The 25,760-nt window shown below is 43.5% G+C and overlaps 1 protein-coding gene across 35 annotated transcripts in view; it reads right to left on the bottom strand.

Moving 5' to 3' along the window:
* RBFOX1 (RNA binding fox-1 homolog 1) overlaps positions 1–25,760 on the bottom strand; it is a 1,225,669-nt gene that overhangs the window by 40,704 nt on the left and 1,159,205 nt on the right. For 31 of the 35 annotated variants that reach the window (XM_078381447.1, XM_078381445.1, XM_078381443.1 and 28 more), the window contains 3 exons: positions 21,739–21,871; positions 15,885–15,924; positions 1,568–1,632 (listed from right to left, as the gene is read on the bottom strand). In XM_078381447.1, coding sequence (XP_078237573.1) covers positions 1,568–1,632; positions 15,885–15,924; positions 21,739–21,871 — 238 coding nt within the window. The remainder of the gene's footprint in view (positions 1–1,567; positions 1,633–15,884; positions 15,925–21,738; positions 21,872–25,760) is intronic. The other 4 variants (XM_078381448.1, XM_078381451.1, XM_078381454.1 and 1 more) reach the window with 1 other exon arrangement.

Below are 25,760 nucleotides of genomic sequence, written 5' to 3'. Positions count from 1 at the left end.
GTTTTTTAAATTAGATATTGGGGATTTTATTGGATTATTGGATTTCTTAGTTTTGTATCAAGTTAGTGTCCCCCTTTTTTTGTACACAACCCTCACTTCCCTATTGTCATGTTTAATTTCATCCAAATCGAACCATCTGAGGTTCAAATTAAGGTAGCTACCAAGTGAAACAAAGAAATAATACAGTTTTTTTTCCTGGACTCTGCCAGTCCAATACAAAAACATTGCAGCTAGGACAGTTGTTCCCAACCTCGGGTCCCCAGATGTTCTTGGACTCCAACTCCCAGAAGCCTTCACCACTAGCTGCGCTGGCCAGGATTTTTGGGAGTTGTAGGCCAAGAACCCAAGGTTGGGAACCACTAGGAGAATGATTCAACCTAGCTTTTTTCTCAAGGGTGTCCATTTCTGACTGATGCGAGACATGCATGTACACATATGTTTTTATGGGAAAGCCACATTCAAACATGCAACCAGCTTCACCCTTAACTGGCGCAGTCCAGGAAAAGTTATCTTCACCATCCGTTAACTGCTCTCAAGGACGTTTGGCTTGAGGCACATCAAACTGAGCTTTAGTGAAGACTGTGGAACTTCTCAAGGACAAGATGGGTTGGGGTAAACCTCCGGTGTCTTTTTATGACTTTCTGTTGCATCTGAAAGGCTCTTGTTTCTTAAAACTACATTGGGCATGTGACACGGATGTGATTTTATTCAAGGAAATAAAGGGAGCAAAATGATCTGAATGGGCAACGCTCACATGTGGCTACGATTCAAGTGTTATGCCTACAGTAGCTATGATGGTGCCCAGGCAGAAATGCTAACCACACAACACTTCTACCAGTGCACTGGTCATGCTGGTGATGCCCGGCCGATTGTGCAGCTCAGTTGCACAGTTCCTTAACAGAACTTCACAATATACCTGCACGAGCAGGATTTTACCCCTTGTGAGACAGAGCAAAACTGTCCCACACTTATGTCCTCAAGATGTGATGAACTCAATTGTGATGGCTAGGGTTGTTGCAGCTGTATTCCAACACTTAGAGAGGGCACCAGATTAGAGAGAAGGCACATGTAGCATCTCAATGATCTATTTGCATTACTCACCGCATCCTTAGAAAGGTTGGTGAGCCTTTTATTCATAACAAACATTGTTCGTCTGTTACTACACACTGGTGTGTTCCTTATGAGGTGAGCAACTAGGTTTACAATTAACAGTGCTTCCTGGATTATAACAGTGGAGGGCGGAGGCTGCTATGTTAATGGAGTGGCGAACCCATTCTGGATACAAAACAGAAATTGAAAGACGCTGTCCAAGGTGCTGAATCTATTTCAATATTGATTTCAGCACCTAGGAGATCTCTTGTAAAGTTCAGACCAAGAGTGGAAAGCCTCACCACCACCTCATCAATTCTGGAGACACCAGCTTCCACTGCTGTGCATCTCTATAAGCTCCATCTATGTGTGGAGCCAGAAAACAATTGGGAGACATTAAAGAAAGGCAGTTTTCAAGACCGCTAAGTCCCAAAAATGTCCAAGTGATGTAACTATTCAGCAATAAAGGCTTTCTTACCTGTCACTGTAGGCCGCTGCGGTAGCTGTGGTAGGCTGGGCGTACCGGTAGGCAGCATAACCACCCTGAAACACAAACCACTTCTAATCAGTTTGGAATTACAGACAGCCTTAACAAACATTATTTTAATTAGCAAACTGTTAGATGGTTTATGATTTCCACGTTCTGCAACAGAGATTCACAAACGGTGTCATTCTTAATGACAGCATCTAAAACTGGCTTGTGCATTAGCTGGATGCACGGAGAGGCATAAAAAACCCGCTTGCAACATACCCACGGAGGAAATTGTGGGAGATTAGTTTACATAGCAAGTCAACAGATGTTTCTTCAGAGGTATATCTGGAAGAAGACAACACGGCTTGCCCCTACCAAATGGTCTGTGAAGGCCATGAAGATCGTATGGAGTTCTGCAACCTCAGAAGGTGCCAAGGTCCACCACCACCTTGGGCAGCTTCTGAAGTGAGCTAGATATAGTCAGGAAGGAGAGAAATGAAGGCTGAAATGAAATCACACACACCCATATTTGGAGTGGGCAGCAGTCACATGCCCTGAGTCACAAGCAAGCGATGAATCACATCAACATATGTTTTCTCTCATTTCATTTGTTTGAAGAAGAGGAGGAGAGACGAAGTCAGTTGGGCCGAGGTGCTTCTTCCTTTCTCCATCTCCCTCATCAATGGTAGTCCCTTTTGGTTTCCTTCTTCTCTCAGAGGGCACAGGTGAAGGGATCAAAAGGTCCAATATAGAGGCTTCCTGAACTGGCCAGACGCTAGACTGGTTCAGTTTTTCCCTCTGTTCTCACCCAAGAGATGCAATTCTTCCAGTCAATTCATTTGAGTGAAAGCTGCTCGTTCTCCATTTGAGAATTTCTTGAAAGTAGAGTCTCTTCTGAGGGACAGTTCTTTCTTCAAGAAAGACCACCAGGAAGACCACCTACACATCAGAGTTGGCCAAAGGCCTGTAGCTGAACCATCAGTAGGACTCCAGCAGCCAAGGACTTTGTGTTTGTTGGTGATCATGTTTCTTCTAACTCTGGATTGTGCCTCCAGTATATCCTTCATTGTGCATCATCTTTGACTCCTCTTCTTTGTTGACCATCACTACTGACCTGATTCTAGACTGCTGTTTGATTTTGGTTTTAGCTTTTTCTCCTTGTCACTCTGGTAGGACCCTGCTTTAACTCATGACCCTGTTTTTGGATTCCCCTAGCTGGGTTTGCTTATTGTTATATCTGTCTCATCCTCCCAAGAATTTGTCACTGTGAGCTGCTCACCTGGGAGCAGAAACAGTGAAACTTCCCATATATGTTTGGTCTGAAATGCCCATCATCTCAGTTACCATATTGACCTGGAGCACCCTGGCCTGTTTCAGTAGAAAGTAGGTCCTCGTGATCTCTATTTTGTCATAACCATTTGTTTGGGTGTGATAGTATATAACCTTTAGGTTTATACATCTCCTTACAACTGTTACACATCAGGCCCAATCAATCAATGATTAATCAGCCTTATTCAACCTGAAGTAATCTCCTTTCTGTATACACAATACATAATTCAAGATATCTTAATTCATACCTACTGTTAATATTTTTATTAGGTTCTTAGATCTTCTTAATGACTTCTAAGGTACATAGTGGAACAGTCAATACAGCATGAGTGGATAAACAAGAAACAATTTATGCATAATAATAATAATAATAATAATAATAATAATAATAATAATAATAATAATAATAATAATAATAATAATAATAATAATAATAATAATAATAATAGTAGTAGTAGTAGTAGTAGTAGTAGTAGTAGTAGTAGTAGTAGTAGTAGTAGTAGTAGTAGTAGTAGTAGTATGGCTCACTGATTTGAAACAACTGGTTGCAGCACTAGGAGTTTGATTCCTTTCTCTGCCTCCTGGAAGAAGAGATAGCCTGTTGAAAGCTGCACAGCCCCAGGGCACTGTCCCTCAAAGCAGGCAATGGTGGACCACTTCTGAGTATTTTATACCTAGGAAACCCTGAGAATTGTCACCATAATTCAGAATTGGCTTGATGGCAAAACTGAAGCTGGCTGGATAGCTCGTAGTATCTGGCTGTGGAGCCAAAGATAGGGAGTTTGATTTCTCGTTGTGTTTATTGGGAGAAAAGGTAGCCTGTGTAGCCTTGGGCATGTGGCACGGCCCTAGGACAGAAGAAGGGAATGGCAAACCACCTCTGAGAACTTTATACCTAAAGAACCTTGGCAAAGGTTGCCATAAATCAGAATTGACCCGGAGGCATGCAAATATTTATGACTTCAGTATATAGATGCCAACATTTCCATTGCATATCCCAAGGCTCAATCCAACCCTTATGGGATCCCAGCCTGGTGCCCTGGGCAGTTTCTTCTATGGGCACACATGTGCCTCTGTGACCATACAAGGAAAGATCACGTGGTTTCTCTGAGTTTTAATGCCAGATTTTCTCCGAAGTCAAAATTCCTTTTTAAAGTTTTAGCTGTTGGCAGCAAGGGCTCGAACATGAAATATAGCCTTTGTAAACATACTACCGTATTCTTCCATGTATAAGACTATACTTTTGTCTAAAATCTTTAGAGTAAAAATTAAGGGTCGTCTTATACACGGAAGTACGCGGAGGAGAGAACAAATACAAGTGGAGGGGGAAGCAGGGATCAAAGTGGTCCTGCAGCGCTTTGATCCCTTCCCCCTTACACTTGCTAAGCCCCACTTAGATTTCTTAATTTGGGATTAGAAAAGTGGGGGTGTCTTATACACAGGGACATTTTATACACAGAAAAACACGGTATCTGAGATTAAAGTAATCCTCAATGCAGCCTAAAATAGCATTTTCCTTTTTTGTGGCCACATCACCTTGTTAGCTGATATTCAGCTTGTGAACTGCAAGAATTCCAAGTTGACACGGCCGTCATTATAGCTGTACTATAGAAGTGAGGGTTTCTGAATATAATTGAAGAGGCAAAACTTCAAAATCTCCTCCAACCATGTAGCTCTTATGGCACTCTTAAGAATATCACTAACTCTCGTCTACTTCTCCTAAGTTCTCTTCAGGCATTTTTTTTAAAGGGTGAATTGGAATGAACGAATAAGGAGGGATTTCTAGAACTTCCTGGTGCCTGACAATCAATACACAGAGAGAATCTCCAATAAATTAATAATTTGGCACAGAAGCGTCCAGCACCATCCTGTGTGCCCTTATTTGGGAGCAGACCAGACGTTACTGGTATTTAGGCTGATCTGAAGTGAATTGTGGATAGATACCGTACTTAAAGAACTAGGATGATCTAGGTTAATTTTGTTGCTGCTGTTATTGTTGTTTTGACTTATACACCGTCCGCGTAGCGCTAAAGCACTCTCTGGGCGATTGACAATGTAATAATGCAGACAATGCTTTGTGGAGATTGTACCGGTTTTGGATCTGTTGAATTTATGTCACGCTGTAAGTGGTTTCGCCACCATGGATTTTAAATGGAAATGAAAGAAAATGCAATTCTTGGAAAATATGAAGAGCCTCTCTCTCAGTGGTGTTTTCCTGGCAGGGGGATTTTTTTAAAAGATGTATCTGAAATCGGTCACCACTGACCCTGCAAATAGCTCCTGCTTGCCCCTAAATTTCCTATCGCTCACAGAAGAGACCAACTGCATCACAGGGTTCTGATGTGAACCACAGTTGACACTGTTTAGGGATCTGCATGGCTCTCCTGTAAACAAGCAGAAGGATACAAATACCCAGATTTCTTTTTTTGCCAGGTTGTGAAAAGCCTCCTGAACAAATGAGCCCTTTCCCCACAGAATTAGCATCCCTTCTATGTGAGGAGGAAAGCTGTTCAATTAAGCCAGCAAAAGAGTGAGAGAGAGAGAATGCATGCATGCAAACACACAAACAGACATTTTGCAAAGCAACTGTGTTCACTGATGCATTGATGATCAAACTGTGAAAGCAGACATACTTCCTGTTCAATGGACCACAGCGTTATATCAACCGTTTTCAAATGATCTGCATGCCAATCAACATCCAGAACCCAGTCTCCATAGACATGGGGGAGGGACATCTATATAGCAGTTAGAACATGCCTGTCTTTGAGGAGGGAAAGATACTCCTCAATCTTAAAAGAGAGGGGAGATCAACAGATTTTCCATGTACTTCCCCGAATTTTTTGCTCCAGTGATCACAGAAATCTGAGGAAAAGTAAGATCCCTTCCATCAAATCATCTTATTCCTGTTTACCACTCTGCACTGTATTCCCAGTATTTCAATTTTAAACAAGAAACGTTCTTCATATCCTCTGTCCTTAATTCCAGAATGGAGGCATACTGTATTAGCTTGAGTGTTCAGCCTTGGCTCACGCCTCATGATGACAAAAACAATTTCATGAAGATGCATTAGGATTCCTTCATGGTTGCATTTCAAAGGTGATTCCTCACAACAATACGGGACAAAAAGAAAAAGAGAGGAGATGATTGATGAGTGTTCCAGTCGCAACCCACACCCACTGGTGTGAAAGATATTTAGTTTGTGTTTTAGCGCAAATTTACCTCACCTCCAGATTCTGAACCGTAAGTTAACTCAGAAATGTTCACAATTTTATACTTACGCTTTCAGAGATTTTTCAGTTCTTCCATTCAAAATTCGGTGTGTATAACATGATGCACATACTTGTGAATAAATACGTGTTTGTGCAGTTTGTGCATAAATGTGTGGATCAGGATGTATACACAAAAATATGATACCTCCTTGTGGCATGTCATGTGCATGAGTCAGAATCTTATTAGGACTGTCCTTCAGATCTGGCGAAACTGCATTTTGTGACAGTGAACTGAAGCGAAATAGCCTGGGATTTTTTTCCCCTTGTCCTGTTACTGGCATCCTATCCCGTATGTCATGAGGAACATGACCAGCACCCGGTTAATTAACTGCATTTTATTCTTGCCACAACTTCTGACGTTTCACTAACTGTAGGATAAAATCCCAGCAGGATTCTGGATATTATATTATGGAGAAGTTATTACAAATGTGCATTTTTTAAGAGCAAAAAAAAAAAGGATATATTCGAAAAAATGCACACAGACATCCGTACGCATTTTCAGGTGGACTTTGAACTGGCAGGGAAAAAAAAATCAAACTTATGGTCAGAGTCATTTGCTGGAAACATGAAGGGGGAAATCAAGACTGCATCTGCTACTGGCTGTACGGCTTCAGATCCTGACGTCCTCCCCCAGGGGCGCAGCATTAATGAGAAATGGCTGCAAGCTTGAGAGGCTGAGGATATAAGCTTGGACCAATCAGGGCTTCCAATTACGAGGAAGACGTCTATGTCTATGCTAAGGAATAAGGCCCTTTCTTAATTAATAGCAGCTGGCTGGAGAGCACAATGAGTTAGGTAACTGGCTGCAAATTCAGAGGCCGGGGGTTTATTATTGCACATATTTATTTGAAATGTTTTTGCCCTACCTTTCTCCATAAAAGGATCCAAGGTCTTTTTAAAAGGACCCCGCTGGGCATCCAGCCTGGGTGGCCTTGGGCAAGCTGCAGAGTCCCAGGGCGCCCCCAAGAGAAGGGAAGGGGGAACCACTTCTGCATATCTGCTACCTGGAAAACCCTGACAATTGACTTGATGGCACACAATCATTATTAGTTTTGGATGCTGCCGTGAAAGAAGGGTGCCAACAAAGTGGATCGAATTCAGAGGAGGGCAATAAGGATGATCAGGGGACTGGTGACCAAGCCCTGTGAGGAAAGAGTGAAAGAGCTGGTCAGGTTTAGTCTTGAGAAAAGAAGACGGAAGGGAGATAGGATAGCACTTTTCAAAGCCTTAAAAGATTTAAGGAGGGGCAGGATTTGTTCTCAATCGTCCCAGATTGCAGGACAGATAATAATAGACTTAAGCTACAGAAAGTCAGGGGCGTGGTGGCGCTGCAGGTTAAACCGCACAAGCCTCTGTGCTGCAAGGTCAGAAGACCAGCCGTTGTAAGATCGAATCCACGTGAGGGAGTGAGCGCCCGTCGATTGTCCCAGCTCCTGCCAACCTAGCAGTTCAAAAGCATGCAAATGCAAGTAGATAACAGGTACCACCTCGGTGGGAAGGTAACGGCTGGCCACGTGGCCACGGAAGATTGTCTTCGGACAAACGCTGGCTCTACGGCTTGGAAACGGGGATGAGCATTGCGCCCTAGAGTCGGACCTGACTGGACAAATTGTCAAGGGGAACCTTTACCTTTATAGGAAGTCAGATTTTGGCTGGGTATTATGAAAAACTCCCTTACTGTTAGAGCAGCGCAACAGTGGAACCAAGGACCTTTTGAGGTGTTGAGCGCTCCAATGCTAGATGCATTCAAGAGGAAATTGGACAACCCTCTATCAGATCTGCTTCAATTTGGATTCCTGCTTTGAGCAGGGGGTCAGACTCAATGACCTTTTAGACCCCTTCCAATTCAATTTTTCTAATAATAATACACTAATTGAACCAAGTGGTATCCTGGGTACATCATCCAATTCAATCAGTACAATTTTTTTTCAGTACACGGAGAATAGCGTAACTGCCTACTATGTAACAATTAAAGATGAGATACTGCTTGGTGGGTGGGGGGAATCGGTCTTGATGAAATAGAAGTGTAGAAGAATATTTGCACTGTGAGATAGTGGGACTCTTATTTCAATTTCTCCGGGCAGCATTGGTTGTGACTCCTTGCTTTGTGGTTTCAGACCCCAGTTATGACTCAAGACAAAACGACTGGCTCAGACAGACCCTGGATTTGCAGGGTCTCTGACAAACATCAGTCAAGTAGGAGGAGTTCAACACAATCATGCTAAGAGAACACAGCAGATGCCAGAAGGCTGAAGCCCAGCCCGGTGCTTAAACTTCCTGGCATCTGATGTGCTCTCTTGCAAGTCCTTCCAAAAAGGTGCTATCTCCGGCACTGGAGATGGCAAATCAATCATTAGTGTTTTTTGGTGGATTTTGTTTTATTTGGGAGAGGATGAATAGACAGGAAAGTGGAAGCAGCAAAATAGCAATCACACCCTTTCTGATCTGCTGCAAATGATGTCCTCCTTTCCTCCCACCTTGATGGTGGGGTTCCCATCAAAATTTAAGTTCTGCTTCTTCCTCTTCGGGCTTTGCCAGGGATAACAAAGATGACTTAGGAGATAGAAAACATAGAAGACTGAAGGATCAGATTGTGTTCTTGACCCTCAAGAAAAAAGATGACTGAGCAGGGGCGAGTGCATTCTTATAATGATGTGGAGAAGAACAACCTAGAACAAGGTGAAGTTTCCCACTCACCTTTCTTAAAGTGAGCATTTATCTGCATAACGTCTGTCTAGAGAGTCTTCCAGTGAGAGCTGGACCATAAAGAAAGCTGACCGCTGAAGAATTGATGCTTTTGAATTGTGATGCTGTAGGAGGCTCTTGAGAGTCCCCTGGACAGCAAGGAGAACAAACCTATCCATTTGGAAAGAAATCAACGCTGAGTGCTCACTGGAAGGACAGATCCTGAAGCTGAGGCTCCAATACTTTGGCCATCTCATGAGAAGAGAAGACTCCCTGGAAAAGACCCTGATGTTGGGAAAGTGTGAAGGCAAGAGGAGAAGGGGACGACAGAGGATGAGATAGCTGGACAGTGCCATCAAAGCGACCAACATGAATTTGACCCAACTTCGGGAGGCAGTGGAAGACAGGAGGGCCTGGCGTGCTCTGGTCCATGGGGTCACAAACAGTCAGACACGACTAAACAACAAAAATAGAGTCTTTCAGTGGCCCATCAGTCCCTCTGGGGGGCACCCAGTCAGTGCTGAGACATGGGGAAGGGAATCCGGGCTGCTGTCTCCAAGTGGGTGCCCATTACAGGGGGCTAAACTGAAGAACAACTGTTGGGCCACCGGCGGTTTGTGGCCATCTCTACTTGTGTCCATTTGATTAAAGTGTTTGTGCATGTGATTTCTAAAAAAAAATTCTACATTTAATATGGGGCAGTGTTTTGCATGCACTTGGCTTCTCATCAGTACCCTTTAGTCAGGCTGGCAAACATGCAAATGCCTAAGCACACATTCTTTGTTCCAAAGAGTCTTGAGAGGTAGGGAATTTGCCACTTTCATTCTCAAATCCACTTAAAAACACTGCCGATCCCAAAAGGGCTTGTGAGCTTCCAGAAGCATCTGGTGGGAAGCAGAGTACCGTACTAAATAACTTATGTAGGAGCTGCAGCTGAGCATCGTCTTTGCATGTACACACAAGCGCACAAAGACCAGCTGGGCTTATCACAAAAGCACAAAAGCAAATAAACCCCAAAGAGACAATCATCATATTTTTTTAATTTTCTTTTTGTTGTTGTTGTTGTTTAGTCATTTAGTCGTGTCCGACTCTTCGTGACCCCCATGGAGCAGAGCACGCCAGGCCCTCCTGTCTTCCATTGCCTCCGGGAGTTGGGTCAAATTCATGTTGGTCGCTTCAATGACCCTGTCCAACCACCTCATCCTCTGTCATCCCCTTCTCCTCTTGCCCTCGCACTTTCCCAACATCAGGGTCTTTTCCAGGGAGTCTTCTCTTCTCATGAGACGGCCAAAGTATTGGAGCCTCCGCTTCAGGATCTGTCCTTCCAGTGAGGACTCAGGGTTGATTTCTTTCAGAATGGATAGGTTTGTTCTCCTTGCAGTCCAGGGGACTCTCAAGAATTTTCTACATGTACATAAATGCACCCAGATCAGTCCTCAATGCATCCTAAGTCTCAAACTTATGTCTATATCTCTTCTTACGAGAAGAATTTGTCTTCTCGTGGGTTTTTTTTAAACCTCCTAGACATGTTTGCACTTACCCTAGTTACATTTCATTCTGTTGTTTTCAGCCTCTCTTCCTGATTTCTGTTCCTGTCCTCCTCAATATTCACTATCCCACCCAATTCTGTTGTCATCCACAAATCTGATAGGTATTTGCCGCACCCCCTCACCCGAGTCATTAATAACAATGTCGAAGACCACCAGACATTTATGGAATGGCCCCATCCAGTCCCTGCTGATTCATTGGGTCTCCCCTGGTTTGCCCCGTCCTACGCTCAAGTAAGCCGGAGTGAGAGTCATCCCATTCGAATCAATGAAATGCAGGGAGGTGCAAAAAGATGGCCTTTGTGTCTTGCATCACACGCCACAAGGCCAGGTCAGCGGTACAAAACGAAAATAAAAATAGCCGCTTTTGGTAGCTTTTCTAACAACTACAGCTGCTGCAATACGTCTTTGTTCTTTTGTTTGTTTTTACACTTCCATATTTTCCCCCCGAATCTGTTCTCCTGAGCTCCGCGCCTCCGTATGTTCTGTGTAAATCCACGTATGCCCATCTACGCTCCTTTCCCTCACCTGCACCTGTCTGTATTTCCTGCTGTTCTTCTCGGAGGCATGTTTCTGCTGTCAGCGCCTTCTCTGTTTTTTCCCCCCTCAAACAGCTTCAGTGCTCTCGATTTAAAATGGCCAACTAAGCTAAAGCCGAGCTAGTAATCGATCTTGGAGCCGGTCAATACTCCAGGACTCGTTCGGCGACTAATAAATTCTGAATTGCGTCTTTTCTCTCCTCCACACAAGTAGATTTTTTCTCTCTCTCCTTGGCAAGGAAGGGAATGGATGGCGTGGAAGCAACCGTGGAAAGGAAATTAAGCTGTGCGGCACAACGGTCTGGGCAAGTTTCTTGATGAAAGATGGAAAGACTCAGCGGCGCCTATATGAGATGAATAATCGCTTTGCATGCTTGCACTCATGTGTTCACCAGGGACGGGGTTATTAGATTTTCTGGACTACAGATACCGTGATTCTCCATTCTGGGGGGGGGGGGTCTTACCTGCCTTACAGGCACTTTGAAAATAGCTGAATGTTGTACACCTGGGAGAAAGGTGTTCCTGTCCCAGTGGAAGCAGGGAGCTTGCTTTTGGAGCAGAGCTTGGCCTTGCTAAGCCTCAAAGTCTTCTGATATAGGTTTTTCTCCCAGGTGCACTGCATTCAGGTATTTTAAAAGCATCTGTCAGGTTGGTAGAACTCCCAAAATGGAGAAGTATAGTTTTTGTAGCTCAGAAAATACAAAAATGACATCCGTAGTGAAGACTTAGAGATGCCCAGAGTTTCCTAGGTGCACAGTATTCAGACGTGGTTTTCCATTCCCTTCTTCTGTAGATGCCCTGGGACTTTGCAGTTGACCTAAGGCTACACAGGCTGGTTCTTCCCCCTATGGATCACTGAGTTCAGCCCCTCTTAAGAAGGCACTGCATGGAATTGAACTTCCAACGTCTTGTGCCGCAACGAGATACCCAATTCACTGATCTATCCAGTCAGCTAATGGGATACTTCCACTTGTTTCGGTAGCCTTCTTCACATGGCATCCTAAGGAACTGAAATATGTGCAGCTGTTTCAGTTTTTTCCTACTGATTAGTAGCAACATCCAAGACCATTAAGTCCTCCACTGTTTTCCCCGTCCTCATTTGAATCTATCTATCTATCTATCTATCTATCTATCTATCTATCTATCTATCTATTGATCGATCGATCGATCGATCGATCGTTCGTTCGTTCGTTCGTTCGTTCGTTCTATCATTCTTTCAATGTATCATTCTATCTATCGTTCTGTCATTCTGTTCTGTTCATTCTGGTACCTACATACCACCCAATCAGTGAGTATCAGTATTATGGGTGGTTTACATAAAAACAGTGACTATCTAAAACAATAAACAAGCCACAATGCCAGAAAAAAACAGCATAAGCCCAAATAGCGATAGAAAATAACAGGAGTGGGGAAACAATTCAAAAGAGGCTGCCTTCGAAGGCCTCTCAAATGAGAAGCATCTTCAGTGGCTTCTTAAAACTGGAGGGGGATAGCTTCACCAGGAGGCGATTCCCAAGAAATGGCGCCACTGCAGAAAAGGCCCAGACTCTTGCAGATGATTCCCTTGCCTGCTTCAGTGTAGCTATCCGGAGGAGCACAGCCTGAGAGAATCTGGCGGGACGGCAAGATTTCATTGGAGAGACACTTCGATAGGCGTTCAGCAAGTGCCATGGACTCATCTGAGCTCACCGTTCCTATCAGCTAGAATACTCCCTTTGCAATGAATGAGAAAGGTTAGCAAAGAACCATTCCAGCGATTTGGTGGTTCGAATCCAGCTGGGACTAACACCGGACTGATATGTCGATGAATACGTCTAGAGATTTTATCTTCTGTTCCATTTGCCCATGTGCTTGTTCCTTGTTCATGCTGAGTTGCCTTAACTTGTAGAAGCTATTTCTCAGTAGTTTTGAAGGGTTTTTATTTTATTTTAATCCCGCATTTTGGACTTTGGATACAGGGCAAAATAGAATAAAGGGAGGAAATAAGTAAATAAGCACGTTTCAGGATTTGAAGTGAAATTATTCCACCATCAGCCTACTGTAGACATTTTCCACTAACCATCTTACTTTTGCTCTCAAATCCAGTTCATTTGACAGCAGTTTCTTCAGACTTTTTTTTCCTGAAAAAGTCTACTGCAGCTCAGTATTTATCCAATTCGAACATTCGGTTTGGGTCAAATTTGGCCAGAGTCTGAGAATGTGAGACACCCTATCAGATTTCCTTGGGATTTCCCCCCCCCCAAGTTTCGTCTTCAGTAGAGTTGGGAAGACCAGCAAAGTCGGATGCCAGTGTAGGCTCGAAATGCAAACTCTTTACCATCAAAAAGGGCTGGGCCATTTTAAATCACTCAAGTTTGGACCCATACAAAATTAGAATGTGTTTAATGCTCTTATCAATCCCTGGAGTAACATCACACTATGTGTTACCTCTAGTAGGAACTGTTGTTTCCTCTGTACTCGAGATTCAAATCCTCACCTTTCCCTCCCTCAAGCCAAGGATGAGGAACTGCAACTTCTCACCCTACAAGAGGTTGAGGCATTCGGTGGGGCCCTTGATATGAGGGTGTTTCCTGGAAGGTTCAAATGAAACCAAGTGGCATAGCGCTACTTCAATATATGTGGACACTGATGAGGCAAAAATGCAGGCTTCTCTCACATTCTTGCATTGACGGACGTGGATTAGAAGTACCGGATGGGGTATTTGTATCCTCTTTTTTAATCAGTCAACCAGGCCTTTCTTATGTGCATCTTCTTAGTTTTGCTAGAAAGGCACTCATTTTGAACACAGTTTACAGTAATTTCAGAGCTATTAACGAGCATATGTGTGTTTGTGTGTGGGGGAAGTAACTATTTGTCTCACCTATAGGTGAAGAATCTTGTGGGGCCTGAAAATTCCTCATCAGGTCAAGCTGGACAAGCCAAAATCAGTGAGAATGAAGAACTGACATCAACTCTGTTTATTATAAGAGTTATTTAAAGCTGTCAGCTTGTAGTTCCACTTATTTTTACAGTTCGGTGGTGCTAATAACTTTTAAAAACCACTCTTAATTCTTTCAGACAGAAAAATTGACTCCCTTCTCCCTGCTCCAAAAACTAACTTCTCATTTTCCCCAGAATCTCAGATTTTCTTCCTTCTCCTGTCAACAAAATGTAAATGATTTCAGCTTAAGCGTCTCAAAAGTATCATTGGTAATAAATAAAAATTACGTTTCCCCCCCTTCCAAGTACCACTTAATGAATTTTTAATGTTTGTTCCAATTTAATGTAATCAATCACTTGCTATCTGCACGTTGATGATGCAACAGTAACTCAATTAGCTTACAGAAATCCATATGTACTAGGAAAAGAAGAGGTTTAATTACCTCTATTTTTAGGTTCAGATTCTTTTTTTAAAAAAATCCTAACACAAATGGAAGATTACAAAGGAGCCTAGCGAGAGGGAACTCTCTTATACTTACAAAGATTTAAATCTACTGTGCTATTTAGTAATTATTTGAGAAACTCTCAAGATAGGAAAGCAACCTCTTCATGGGGTCAAATTAAAGCGATGTTTAACACATCAGGGTATTTTTTCAAATGGCACAAAGGATCTGTTTGTCTCAGTATATGATTTTCCTCAACTCCGGATCTCGCAATTGTTTTCTGATGGTGAACTGTCTTCGGAAGTGATGCCCAACAACTTCTGGAATGCTACAGTTGCTTTATGTGGACTGTTTCTACAACACCTTCAACCAAGATGGGCACGAACTGCCGGTTCGGTGCTTCGTGCCAGTTCGTATCTCGGCTGAACATGTGTTAAGCACTTCCTAGCCCTGCCCTCTCTGAAACCAAGTCACATAGCGCTATTTCAATATATGTGGACACTGATCAGGCAAAAATGCAGGCTTCTCTCACATTCTTGCATTGACAGATGTGGATTAGAAGTACCGGATGGGGTATTTGTATCCTTTTTTTAATCAATCAGCCAGGCAGCACCAGCTTCCCTGCCCCGCCTCCTCTGGTACCTCAGTGGGCGCCCACTGGAGGAGGCGGGGCTGATCACGCCAAACATCTGTTTGGCCAAGAAATGAAACAGCATGAACTGATGAACCAAGTAGTTTGTGCTCATCTCTAATCCTGGTAGAAAAGGTGCATTTTAAGAAGGTGTGGCAAGACCCAATGGGATATAGGGATCTTTGTACAACAGGCAGCTGTCTGATCAGCCGTAGGTTGGTTTATCCCAACCTACAAGTAAGGAGCAACCTGAAGTAATTATCAGGATGTCTCAGGACTCCAGAAAGCATTGTAAAATGAGCTGTTGAGGTAGGGTTGAAGCTAACTAGCTGGTGGAAGTGAGCAATTCGAGGACAGGCGATGACTTCTAGAGTACTACAACTCTTCATCTGTAGGTGCTTCCAGGTCCATCAAAAAGGTGAAACCAGATTTGGAGAGGGCATCAGACATGACATGTGCACGGTCAGCCTTCCTCTGACAGTTTGTTTCCCATCAGATGGGAGGCAGCATAGAAGAGAAGATTTTCAAGGTGGCTCTGTGCATTTAGATGGATCCCAGTTAGACAGAGGATACTTTTCCTCCTGGCACAGAAACATCTCCGGTGGAGAAACGTCATTTGGTTAATTTCCAGGCGCCTGGCTGCTCTAAGTTTAAGGGCCTTGCCAGAAGTAAAGATGTCAATTGCAGGTACAAATCCATGCCTCTTCTTAAAGGCCACTAGTGGGTGATGCCAGCAAAAGGATGGGAGATGTAATGAAGACAGACAGCCTCCAAACACAAGTCTTTTCCATAATTCATTTTTTTTTAATGTCCCGGAGATGGACGAAGCAAAATGGACGAAACAAGAGTCAAAGCTGATGCAGCAAACTCACAAAATAAATAAGCCACCAAACGCACAACACAAAATAATGTCTCCAGCAATGTACCATGGACAGCAGCATGCACATCAATGAATACTTACATAAATGTCTGCACCATAAAATCCATCCTGGTAAACAACACTGCAAGGATGCACACACAGAGAAAAACATCCATATTAGTGCATTTCCACATGCAAATGCCGCCAACCCCTGAATTCTTGAGGTTAGTCTCGTCACACAAAAAGAAAACAGAAACAAAACAGGGGGGAACCAAACCACTTAGGTGTCAAGAGAAATAAAGGTAAACATAAACATGTTCATAGGGTGGGGCATATTGTCACACTGATCATGAGTTGGAAGGTTCATGCTCTTCCCCTTTCTTTGATAAGGAAAGCTTTTCTCCTAATTTTTACTTTCATTTTCAACCCGAGTCATCAGTAGCACAACGAGCTCTCCTTCACAGGTACTCGGTGTGCGTCTCTTGTCCAATATCGTCTGCACCCCTCATTGACCAGGAGACCCAACACAGCACTGATTGGATTGGTTCAAAGGCCCTGAAACAGCCTTATGAATTGTGGTTGTGGATGCTTTCACAAAGCTAACTACACAGAAAGAGAGAGAGAGTGTGGCTTTTTGGCTCTTGCTGTGGATGATGGGATTTAGCAACTGAACAGATGTCCAGCACTGCCCAGCCCTGCCTCCTTTGGCAGCCACCCATTCAGAAGCAGTGCCCAGAGGAGGCAGGGCAGGGAAGCAGGGGCACCGCCTCTGAGTCAGAGCCTACTGGAGGAGGCGAGGTTGGGAAGTGCCAAACACCCGTTTAGCCGCTAAATGAACTGGCATGAACAGACAAACTGGTGGTTCATAGCCATCTCCAATAACAACCCCATGCTGGTATTCCTTCTGCCTTTTCCAGGCACATCTTGGACAGGAAAGATGCTTCATGCTTATTTTAGCAAGGGGATTTTTTGATTTCTTGGACGACAAATACTATAAATCCTCATTCTGGGAGTTCTACCTGTCTTACACATACCTGACAGATGCCTAAACATGGCTCACCTGTTGAAAAGACCTAAATTGGAAGCCTCTGAAGCCTTAGGTCCACTCATATGTCCTCTTCTTGCAATAGTGCCTAGCTAGGAGTTTTCCTTCTGAAGAGGAATCTAGCCATAGCTAGGTCTAGATAAGCCTCAAAGCTTTCCAGCTTAAGCTTTTTCCTCTCAATAAATCCCCAAATCCCTTCCCTAATTTCTTTGGCTCTGTCTCCTTCCCCCCCAAAAAAAACACACACTCTGCAAAAGAAAAAAAATGCCATTCTGTGCTGAGATTGGAATAATCTTGCTAAGTATGCCTTTTCCTCCAAGAGAGAAAAAAAATATTTTCAAGAAACGTCTGCTAAAGTTCATGAGATCTTCTCAGGATTTCTCAGGGAAAGCCTCATGTGGGGCAAAAAATTGCTCTAATGGGGAAAAGAACTGTATCTCTGAGGCTGAGAAGCGATGAGATTGACATCCCTATACAAAGATGAAAAATAGCTTCTGCAAAGGTCTAAATTGATAAGGAAAGACGGAAAGAACTGGGCACTATAGCCAGGAGTAAAGAAGACTGAGGGGAGATGGGAGAGCACTCTTCAAATACTTGAAAGGTTGTCATCCAGAGGAGGGGCAGGCTCTGTTCTTGATCATCCCAGACAGCAGGACACGTAATAATGGGCTCAAGCTACAAGAAGCCAGATTTCAGCTGAAGATCAGGAAAAATGTTCTAACTGCTAGAGCAGTACAACAATGGAACCAATGTCCTCTGGAGGCAGTGAGCGTTCCAACATTGGAGGCCTTCAAGAAAATATTGGACTACCATCAGTCAGGTCTGATGGTTGATGGCCCACTGGGTCACAAAGAGTCGGACGTGACTAAACGACTAAACAACGACTGAGCAGAGGGTTGGACTCTATGGCCTTATAGGCCCCTTCCAACTCAAAGATTGTATGACTATGATTTTATGAGTCTATGATTAAGAGAGATAGCTCTCTTGAGGTAGTTCACATTGTTAAGCCAGTTTATAAAGTTATAAATCAGCTAGTACAGTGGTCCCCAGCTTTGGATGTTCTTGGACTAAAACTCCCAGAAGTCTTCACTATGAGCTGTTCTGGCCAAGATTTCTGGAAGTTGTAGGGTTGTAAATCTTGGGAGTTGTAATCTTGAAAGTTGTAAATGCACTAATATGGATTTGGAGCCACTGCAGTAGTAGATTATGGATTCATCTTGCACGGGTGTAAGGAATTTGTTAGGGGTGCTTTAGATGCAAATTTCCTGCTTCAAGAGGAGGTTCGACAATTACCCTTGGATGACCATCCCAGCTCTACAATTCTATAATTCCATGATTGTGTGTCTTAGGATAAAACAGTAAGCAACATACTAAGAAAGCATTAGGACTTACTGCTCTTCTAAATGCTAAAATATATGTTATATTACTGAATTTATTTTCTTCCAGCTGCATACTTCCCCTGAAATCTTGACAGTCTCCATAAAGCCAAAGACTGAACTGCCTGGCTGGTTGAAAAAAAATCACTGTCTCCAGAATTGATGCAGATCTTATTGTAAATCAAAATTTCAGACACTGGACTGAAAGCCAGGTGCCACATCCAATTATGTGCAGTACTGCCCTTTGAATATGTCATCTCATGTACTAACTTATTTATCCCTCTTGTTCTCAATGCCTTTCCATACACAAAGTGGGATTATAAACATCTTGAGATGTTGACTTTATTTGTTTTAATGCAATGGTTTAAAAAAGCATATGGTAATTCTGAAAACAACATATTGCATATTATGCATTTATACTTTTTCTCTCTTTCCAACATTCTATCAACTGTTGCTTTTGCTCTATAATAACTGTATCTCTTCTCCATTCATCAAAATGATTGTCCTATGTACCTGTCCAATACTCTAGATTTTCTTAAAATACAAGTTTCAAGAACTGGGAGTCACATTTCCCAGTTCAGTAACACTACATATTACAAGTTCTTAGGAAGACAAACAAACAAACAAAAAATAAATGTAGGGATAATGACCGGTAAGAGGGGATCAGAATGAAATTCCCAACTATTTGGTGGCTGTTCTCTCTTCATTTTTCCCTGTGGCTAGGTGAAGCCTGATTGATTTGCTTAATGATATAATTATAGAAAAAATGGATTTTTCTTGCAAAGAATCTGCCCCCAAGCACATCTGTGTGTTCATACGTAATTCTGCGGTTGCTGCTGTGCACCATCAAGTCGCTTTCGGCAACGCCAGTAGGGCTTTTGAACTATGTGAGAAGTTCAAGGAATGATTTGCCATCCCCCACTCGGTGAGCCTACATCAGTGAATAAGCATTTGAACTCAGGACTCCTAGTATCAAATTCTACGCCAAACACTATACTGCCTCCTCTGGAGCTGTTAGTGTAAGGCAGGAACACACAGAGTTGGAAAGTTGCCCATTTGGAATTGCAATGCTGTTGATCCATAGAAAACCTGGCTAGGATTCCCTACTGGGAAAGTCATTTTCATGGTAACACACTGGGCCACTCAAAAAACCGACAGGGAAATGTGTACAAGGTTTTGAGCTCTCAAGAGACATGCCGGCAAAAAGCTACAAGAGATTTCTGAAGATTGTGAAAGTCTGCATGTATACAAAGATCCGGCTACTGTCTATTTATTCACACTTTGTTATACTGCTGGAGGAACAGTATGTTCCACACCGGTGAGAGTGGAATAGATGAGTTGGTGAAGCCAAGCTGACTGCCACTCAGTCCACCCAGCTGGGTAGCTACACCCCTTTGCCTGGAGGTAGGGCTGGCTCTTCTGTCAACAGCCTTTACAGACCTGAGTTCTGAAATGCAGTAGCTCTTGTTCTGTGCTTTTTGTATATCATGGCTTTCTTCCATTATTCCGTTATAACGGCAGGCACCTGGGTTCCTACCGTAATGTTGCAATGTAGTGTGATGAAGAAACAAGGGCATGCTGCTGAGTTAATTTTCAGTGGTGAGATTAATCTAACCTCATTCGGGCTGAATGCACCTTTTTTCTTTCACTTTTTCCTGGGATTGTGAATGTCGGACATATATTGGGATTGTTAAGGGCACCACACAAGTAAGAGCAAATTTCTATTCCCCCACCTACACACTGTGTGTGTGTGTGTATGATTGTGTGCGTGCAGGCAGGTTGGGCTTTACTAGTAAAGGTCTCTCCTAAAGGAGGCTTATTTAGAATAGAGGGGTAAAGTTATTTTTTCAAAGGAAGGAAGGAAGGAAGGAAGGAAGGAAGGAAGGAAGGAAGGAAGGAAGGAAGGAAGGAAGGAAGGAAGGAAGGAAGGAAGGAAGGAAGGAAGGAAGGAAGGAAGGAAGGAAGGAAGGAAGGAAGGGGAATGGAATGGAATGGAAGGAAGGAAGGAAGGAAGGAAGGAAGGAAGGAAGGAAGGAAGGAAGGAAGGAAGGAAGGAAGGAAGGAAGGAAGGAAGGAAGGGGAATGGAATGGAATGGAAGGAAGGAAGGAAGGAAGGAAGGAAGGAAGGAAGGAAGGAAGGAAGGAAGGAAGGAAGGAAGGAAGGAAGGAAGGAAGGAAGGAAGGAAGGAAGGAAGGAAGGAAGGAAGGAAGGAAGGGGAATGGAATGGAAGGGAGGGAGGGAGGGGAATGGAATGGAATGGAAGGAAGGAAAGGAAGGAAGGAAGGAAGGAAGGAAGGAAGGAAGGAAGGAAGGAAGGAAGGAAGGAAGGAAGGAAGGAAGGAAGGAAGGAAGGAAGGAAGGAAGGAAGGAAGGAAGGGGAATGGAATGGAATGGAAGGAAGGAAGGAAGGAAGGAAGGAAGGAAGGAAGGAAGGAAGGAAGGAAGGAAGGAAGGAAGGAAGGAAGGAAGGAAGGAAGGAAGGAAGGAAGGAAGGAAGGGGAATGGAATGGAATGGAATGGAAGGAAGGAAGGAAGGAAGGAAGGAAGGAAGGAAGGAAGGAAGGAAGGAAGGAAGGAAGGAAGGAAGGAAGGAAGGAAGGAAGGAAGGAAGGAAGGAAGGAAGGAAGGAAGGAAGGAAGGAAGGGGAATGGAATGGAAGGGAGGGAGGGAGGGGAATGGAATGGAAGGAAGGAAGGAAGGAAGGAAGGAAGGAAGGAAGGAAGGAAGGAAGGAAGGAAGGAAGGAAGGAAGGAAGGAAGGAAGGAAGGAAGGAAGGAAGGAAGGAAGGAAGGAAGGAAGACTTCATCAAGCATGGAGAATATAGGGAGAAAAAACAATGTCCAAAATGGCTATGATTCTTGGGGCACCTGTGCTCCCAGGAAACATGGTGAGAGCTATCGGTTTACAGGGGATCAACATATCAAAAGTTACAAGTCAGCTTACACCAAGAAACAGTATGCTGGCCAATGGTTCCTTTCTCTAAGCTTCAGGGTGCCTGCCTGGCTGGTGTGATGCATTTCCACGCACTCTTCAACCATCATTGTCAAGTGATAATAAGAACAGCATATAATAAATTAAAGGTTGTTACGAGTCAAACTTTGCCGAGGCAGATTTAAAATGCGATTCAGCCTCCACAGTAACCAGCTGTTTGCAATCATCCAAATATATATTTCTACCTCAACGAAGTTCCTTTCCTCTCTCTCTCTCTCTCTGTGTCTCACCGTCTCTTTCTCTCCAGCGTTCCTTCTCAAGGGGAATTTACATAACAACATGGGACGCACAAAATGCTTTAAAGCCACCAAACCATGACAGTGCAAATTACTACCATTTGTCAACCCCGTACACAAGGTGCTCCACTTCAGGCAACGGAGATTGGTGGCATGCTGTGCGAGGTTTGTGTGGCGAGACAAGACCATCATGCATGGCGCTCATAAATGCTCAATTGCTTTTTTGGGGGGAGAGAGGGGAAGGGAGGGGAGAGCGGGCAGGGCCGGCGGAGAGCAGGGAAGGAGACGGCAAGGAGATGGGACTTACCCGCCATAAGCTGGGATGGGGGGAGGGGGAGCCGCCGCGCGAAACGTGTTGTAGACGGTGCGGCCTCTACCTCTGAGATGCGCCCCTCTGTATGCTGCGGCAGCAGTGGCGGCTGGATAGGGGAAGCCCGGCACTAAAGAAGAGACAAAGGAGAAGAGGACATGTTGCATCACCGGAGAGACTCCTTCCATCGGTTTTCCAAGGACAAAATTGCATTCCGTTGCTTCGTTCCACGCCGGAAAAGAAAACACACCCTCTACAACTGGTTAGAAGCATTGAATAATGGTGTCAAAAGGGGCCTATGAAGCCGTCAAGTCCAACGCTCTGCTCAAGGCAGGAATCCAGGGTAATAAAAGTTGGGATGTCAGTGAACCAGGGGGAGACTCCCGTTTTGTGGAATTGGTTGGAATTGCACAGGTGCTCTCCAAGGTGCTGAAGCTCCGTCGTGGATATGGCACCTTGTAGAGCTGTGAAATTCAGACTAAAGCCCAGAGAAGATTAAAATGCCATCACAAAATGGAGGCATGCATCTCCACTCAACAAAGAGTGAAAAATGTTGTGGGGAGCAACTCCATTCTCTGTCTTGCCCTTATCTTTCTGGCTTCCTCTAAAGAGATTGGGTCTGAATGGAACATACCTAATCTGTCACTATGGCAGAATCCACTCCTCACAGTAGATTTTCTTAAACGCTGGGCACATATGAAGTTTTTTAATATGAACATTTTGTTCATATGAAAAGTGCCAAAGAAACAAAAATGCCTCTTGCACATGAAGGCTTCCCAGTGTTCTCGCTGATGGCAAGACCTTGCACAGGTGGAACAGAGCACCCGCTCTTGTTCACCTGTCTAATCCATTATGTCCCTTCAAGTTGATTCCAACTCATGATGACCCCTTGCTATGATCCTAAATACAATGCACTCAAAGGTGATTGGCCACTCCCTTCTTATGGTGTCGCTTTAGGATCTTATAGCTTTGCCCCAAATTATCATATACTTTTGTCTAAAATCTTTAGACGGAAATTTGAGGCTCGTCTTATACACGGATGTAAGCTGGTGAGAGGACAAAAACAAGTGGAGGGGAAAGCAGGGATCAAAGCGATCCTGCAGCGCTTTGATCCCTTTCCCCCTACACTTGCTAAGCTCCACTTATTTTTCTTAATTTTGGATGCAGCGTCCTATACATGGAAAAATATGGTATACAGGCTGGCTATTCTCCCAGAAAGCATAGTGGGATAGATATCTATCTATCTAGTGCCAGGTGCTCCAACTCACAAAGCTACCCAGTAAGCTTACTTAACCCTTGTTTGTCTCATAGGGACTAAATTAGAGATATTTTTGGAGGTTCTGTCTAAATGGACTCTTAAGCCCAGTGGCATTAAACTGATGCCTACACATGAACATGGGGAGGAAATGCAGACAATATATTCTTCACACTCTTTATTTTAAAAATGTGAGAATTAATGAGTTTCCCTGAGAGCAAGAAAGCAAACAGGGAGCCCCTGTTGCCTGAAATGAATGTCAAGAGCATAGCTAGAGGATACATTCTGGAGCCAGCGTCTTAATCAAGCGAGGGTGGAAAACAAATATTACTGAACAAACCCTAATAAAAACAAATGATTAGAGGTAATGATACATAGAAAGCTTAAATGAAACACAGACATGTTGCCAAGCCACCGATGGATTTTCCACTGGTTCTGTGAAACATTTTCCAAGATGGGGCTTAAATGAAAATAAAAGACCAGGGTCCAAAATGTCTGGATTCAATGTTCCACTCTTTCTCTTCCCCCTCTAAAGTTCGAAGAAAGGAAGGAAGGGTGGAAATAGGGTTTTTTAAAAAATAGTTAATAGAGAAATAAGGGAGAGAAAGAGCTCAAGAGGGCTTAGGAAAGTTACTTTTCTGGATTACAGTCCCTAAATCCCACTGCCACTGTGTCCAACGGTATTCAAAACCGAGAGCTACGTAGAGCGCATAATACAAACATTGACACACACACATGAGGGATTAGCTGGGGAATTGCTAGTGTTTGATTCTCACCTCAGCCTGGTTGGCCTCAGGCAAACCAATATCCACTTAGCTGCCTCTTTCTTCCCACCTCACTAATGACCTGCATTACAGCGGTGCTGAGAAGATTACTGAGCTAATGTGATGAGGTCCGAAAGAAACACTTTTGAGGCGTCAGCCTTGTTAATGCCAAGCAACTACGGATGATTGGGAAGCTGTATGGGAATATAGTATTAGTAGCATAATAATACAGTGGTGCCCAACTTTGGGTCCCCAGATGTTCTCGGACTAAAACTCCCAGAAGCCTTCATCACTCGCTGTGTTGGCCAGGATTACTGGAAGATGTAGTCCAAGAACATCTGGGGGGCCCAAGGTTGCAACGACCCACTGGTGTCATGTAACAAACCATGGAATGGTGTGCAATAAGTGCTGAAGGCCGCAAGGCGCTACGTACATGCTAGGTAAAGTCATTACTGTCATCATTGGCCAAACACCAAAACGGACTCCAGCCCAGATAAAACTGGCCATGCTGATGGCACAAATCTTATTGTCCTTTTAGCACCGTAATGTCACCCAGAGTAGACCTTTGGTCTAGATGGGTGGGGTATAAATCTAATGAAATAAAAATAAAAATAAATAACACAAACGGTGTAACATTTGACAGCAAACTGTAGCAACCTACAAAGCCAGCGTGTATTTCTTCGTTACATACCGAGTCACCCAAGGCGGGCCAGGATTTTGGGGAGTTCTCATCCAAGAAAATCTGGGGACCCAAGTTTGGGTGACACTGATGTAGGCTTTGTAAGTCATCTCTGAGCAAATTTAAGAGCCTGTTTTTAAGCATTTATAGGACTGAGAAGTTGGATAATACTGACGGTTCAGCGTTGATGTGTTTAGCTTCCTAAATGAGGTCCACCTGGAGGAAACGGCTGGTGAGTCCCTTTCCAGAGTGGAGAATTGTAGGATTCATGGTAAAAGAAATCCAAATATCTCATTCCTATCAGAGGCCAAATCTGAAAAAGGGGCAGCAGTGAAGGCTCTGTGGTAAACTGTTGGTTGCAGCTCGAATCCAAATGGGAACCTTAGTTGACTCTGTCAATTTGTGGGTGTGTTCCAAGGACATAAATCCTCCCCTCTCTCATTTTCTCTGCATGAGGGAAGACAGCTAGGAATTTCTTGACTGTTTTTGCTCAAATGCCACTTTTTGCATCTTTCTTCACCATCGCCCTGACCTTCTGTGCTTGTTCTGTCTGGCTGTGCCTTTCTTCTCAAACTAAAGGGAAACTAGAGATGTTTTATGTAACTTCCAGAGACTTTGAGGAACAGAAAGAGGACTCTGTCTCACTCTTCACAAGGAAGGGAAGGTCTTTGTTGGGTTTTAGAGTTCTTCACCAAGGTTTCTTGTCAATGAAGACACTGGCTACCCAATAATATTCAAGCCATCACTGACTGTCCACACACTCAAGCAAGTCATTATTTCCATCATCAAGGGAAGGTCACACAAGTGTTAAGCGGCTATCCGTATTAACTCTCCATCATATTAAGTCACGTTCAAACCTAAAACTCTGCCTTGGCCAAATCCTGCAAATCTCTGAGATGGAAGGACATTTCCAGTTGCCTTAGAATTCTTTTCCGTTGTGTTTTTCTTTTAAAATTCACACTGTACTTATTCCTGACAATGTTAATTCGGGAATACCGAAACAATGTTTAATTTTGCCATTGTGCTAAATGGGACTCCAATATTCAACCGTGTTGTGTTTTAGACAAACTGTTTCTCGTAGGCTGTTCTCATTTGAAATTCATTGAAAACCAAAACACACATGAACATACACACTCACACACACAAAATCTCTAATTAATGTACAAGTTTAATCACCATTCCCCACATGGAAGAGTAATTTTTCACTGTTCATTTGCTTGGTGTAATCTCCAAACTGACATAACAGGAAAGCAATAGCCTATAAATCTGTTCCCATTTGTTCCTTTAATATTCATACTGCATTGAACTACAGCTGATTGTT

Source organism: Pogona vitticeps, chromosome 13 (assembly GCF_051106095.1).
Source record: "Pogona vitticeps strain Pit_001003342236 chromosome 13, PviZW2.1, whole genome shotgun sequence".
In the NCBI taxonomy this organism is placed as follows: Eukaryota; Metazoa; Chordata; class Lepidosauria; order Squamata; family Agamidae; genus Pogona; species Pogona vitticeps.
This window is presented reverse-complemented; position numbering and strand designations above follow the sequence as displayed.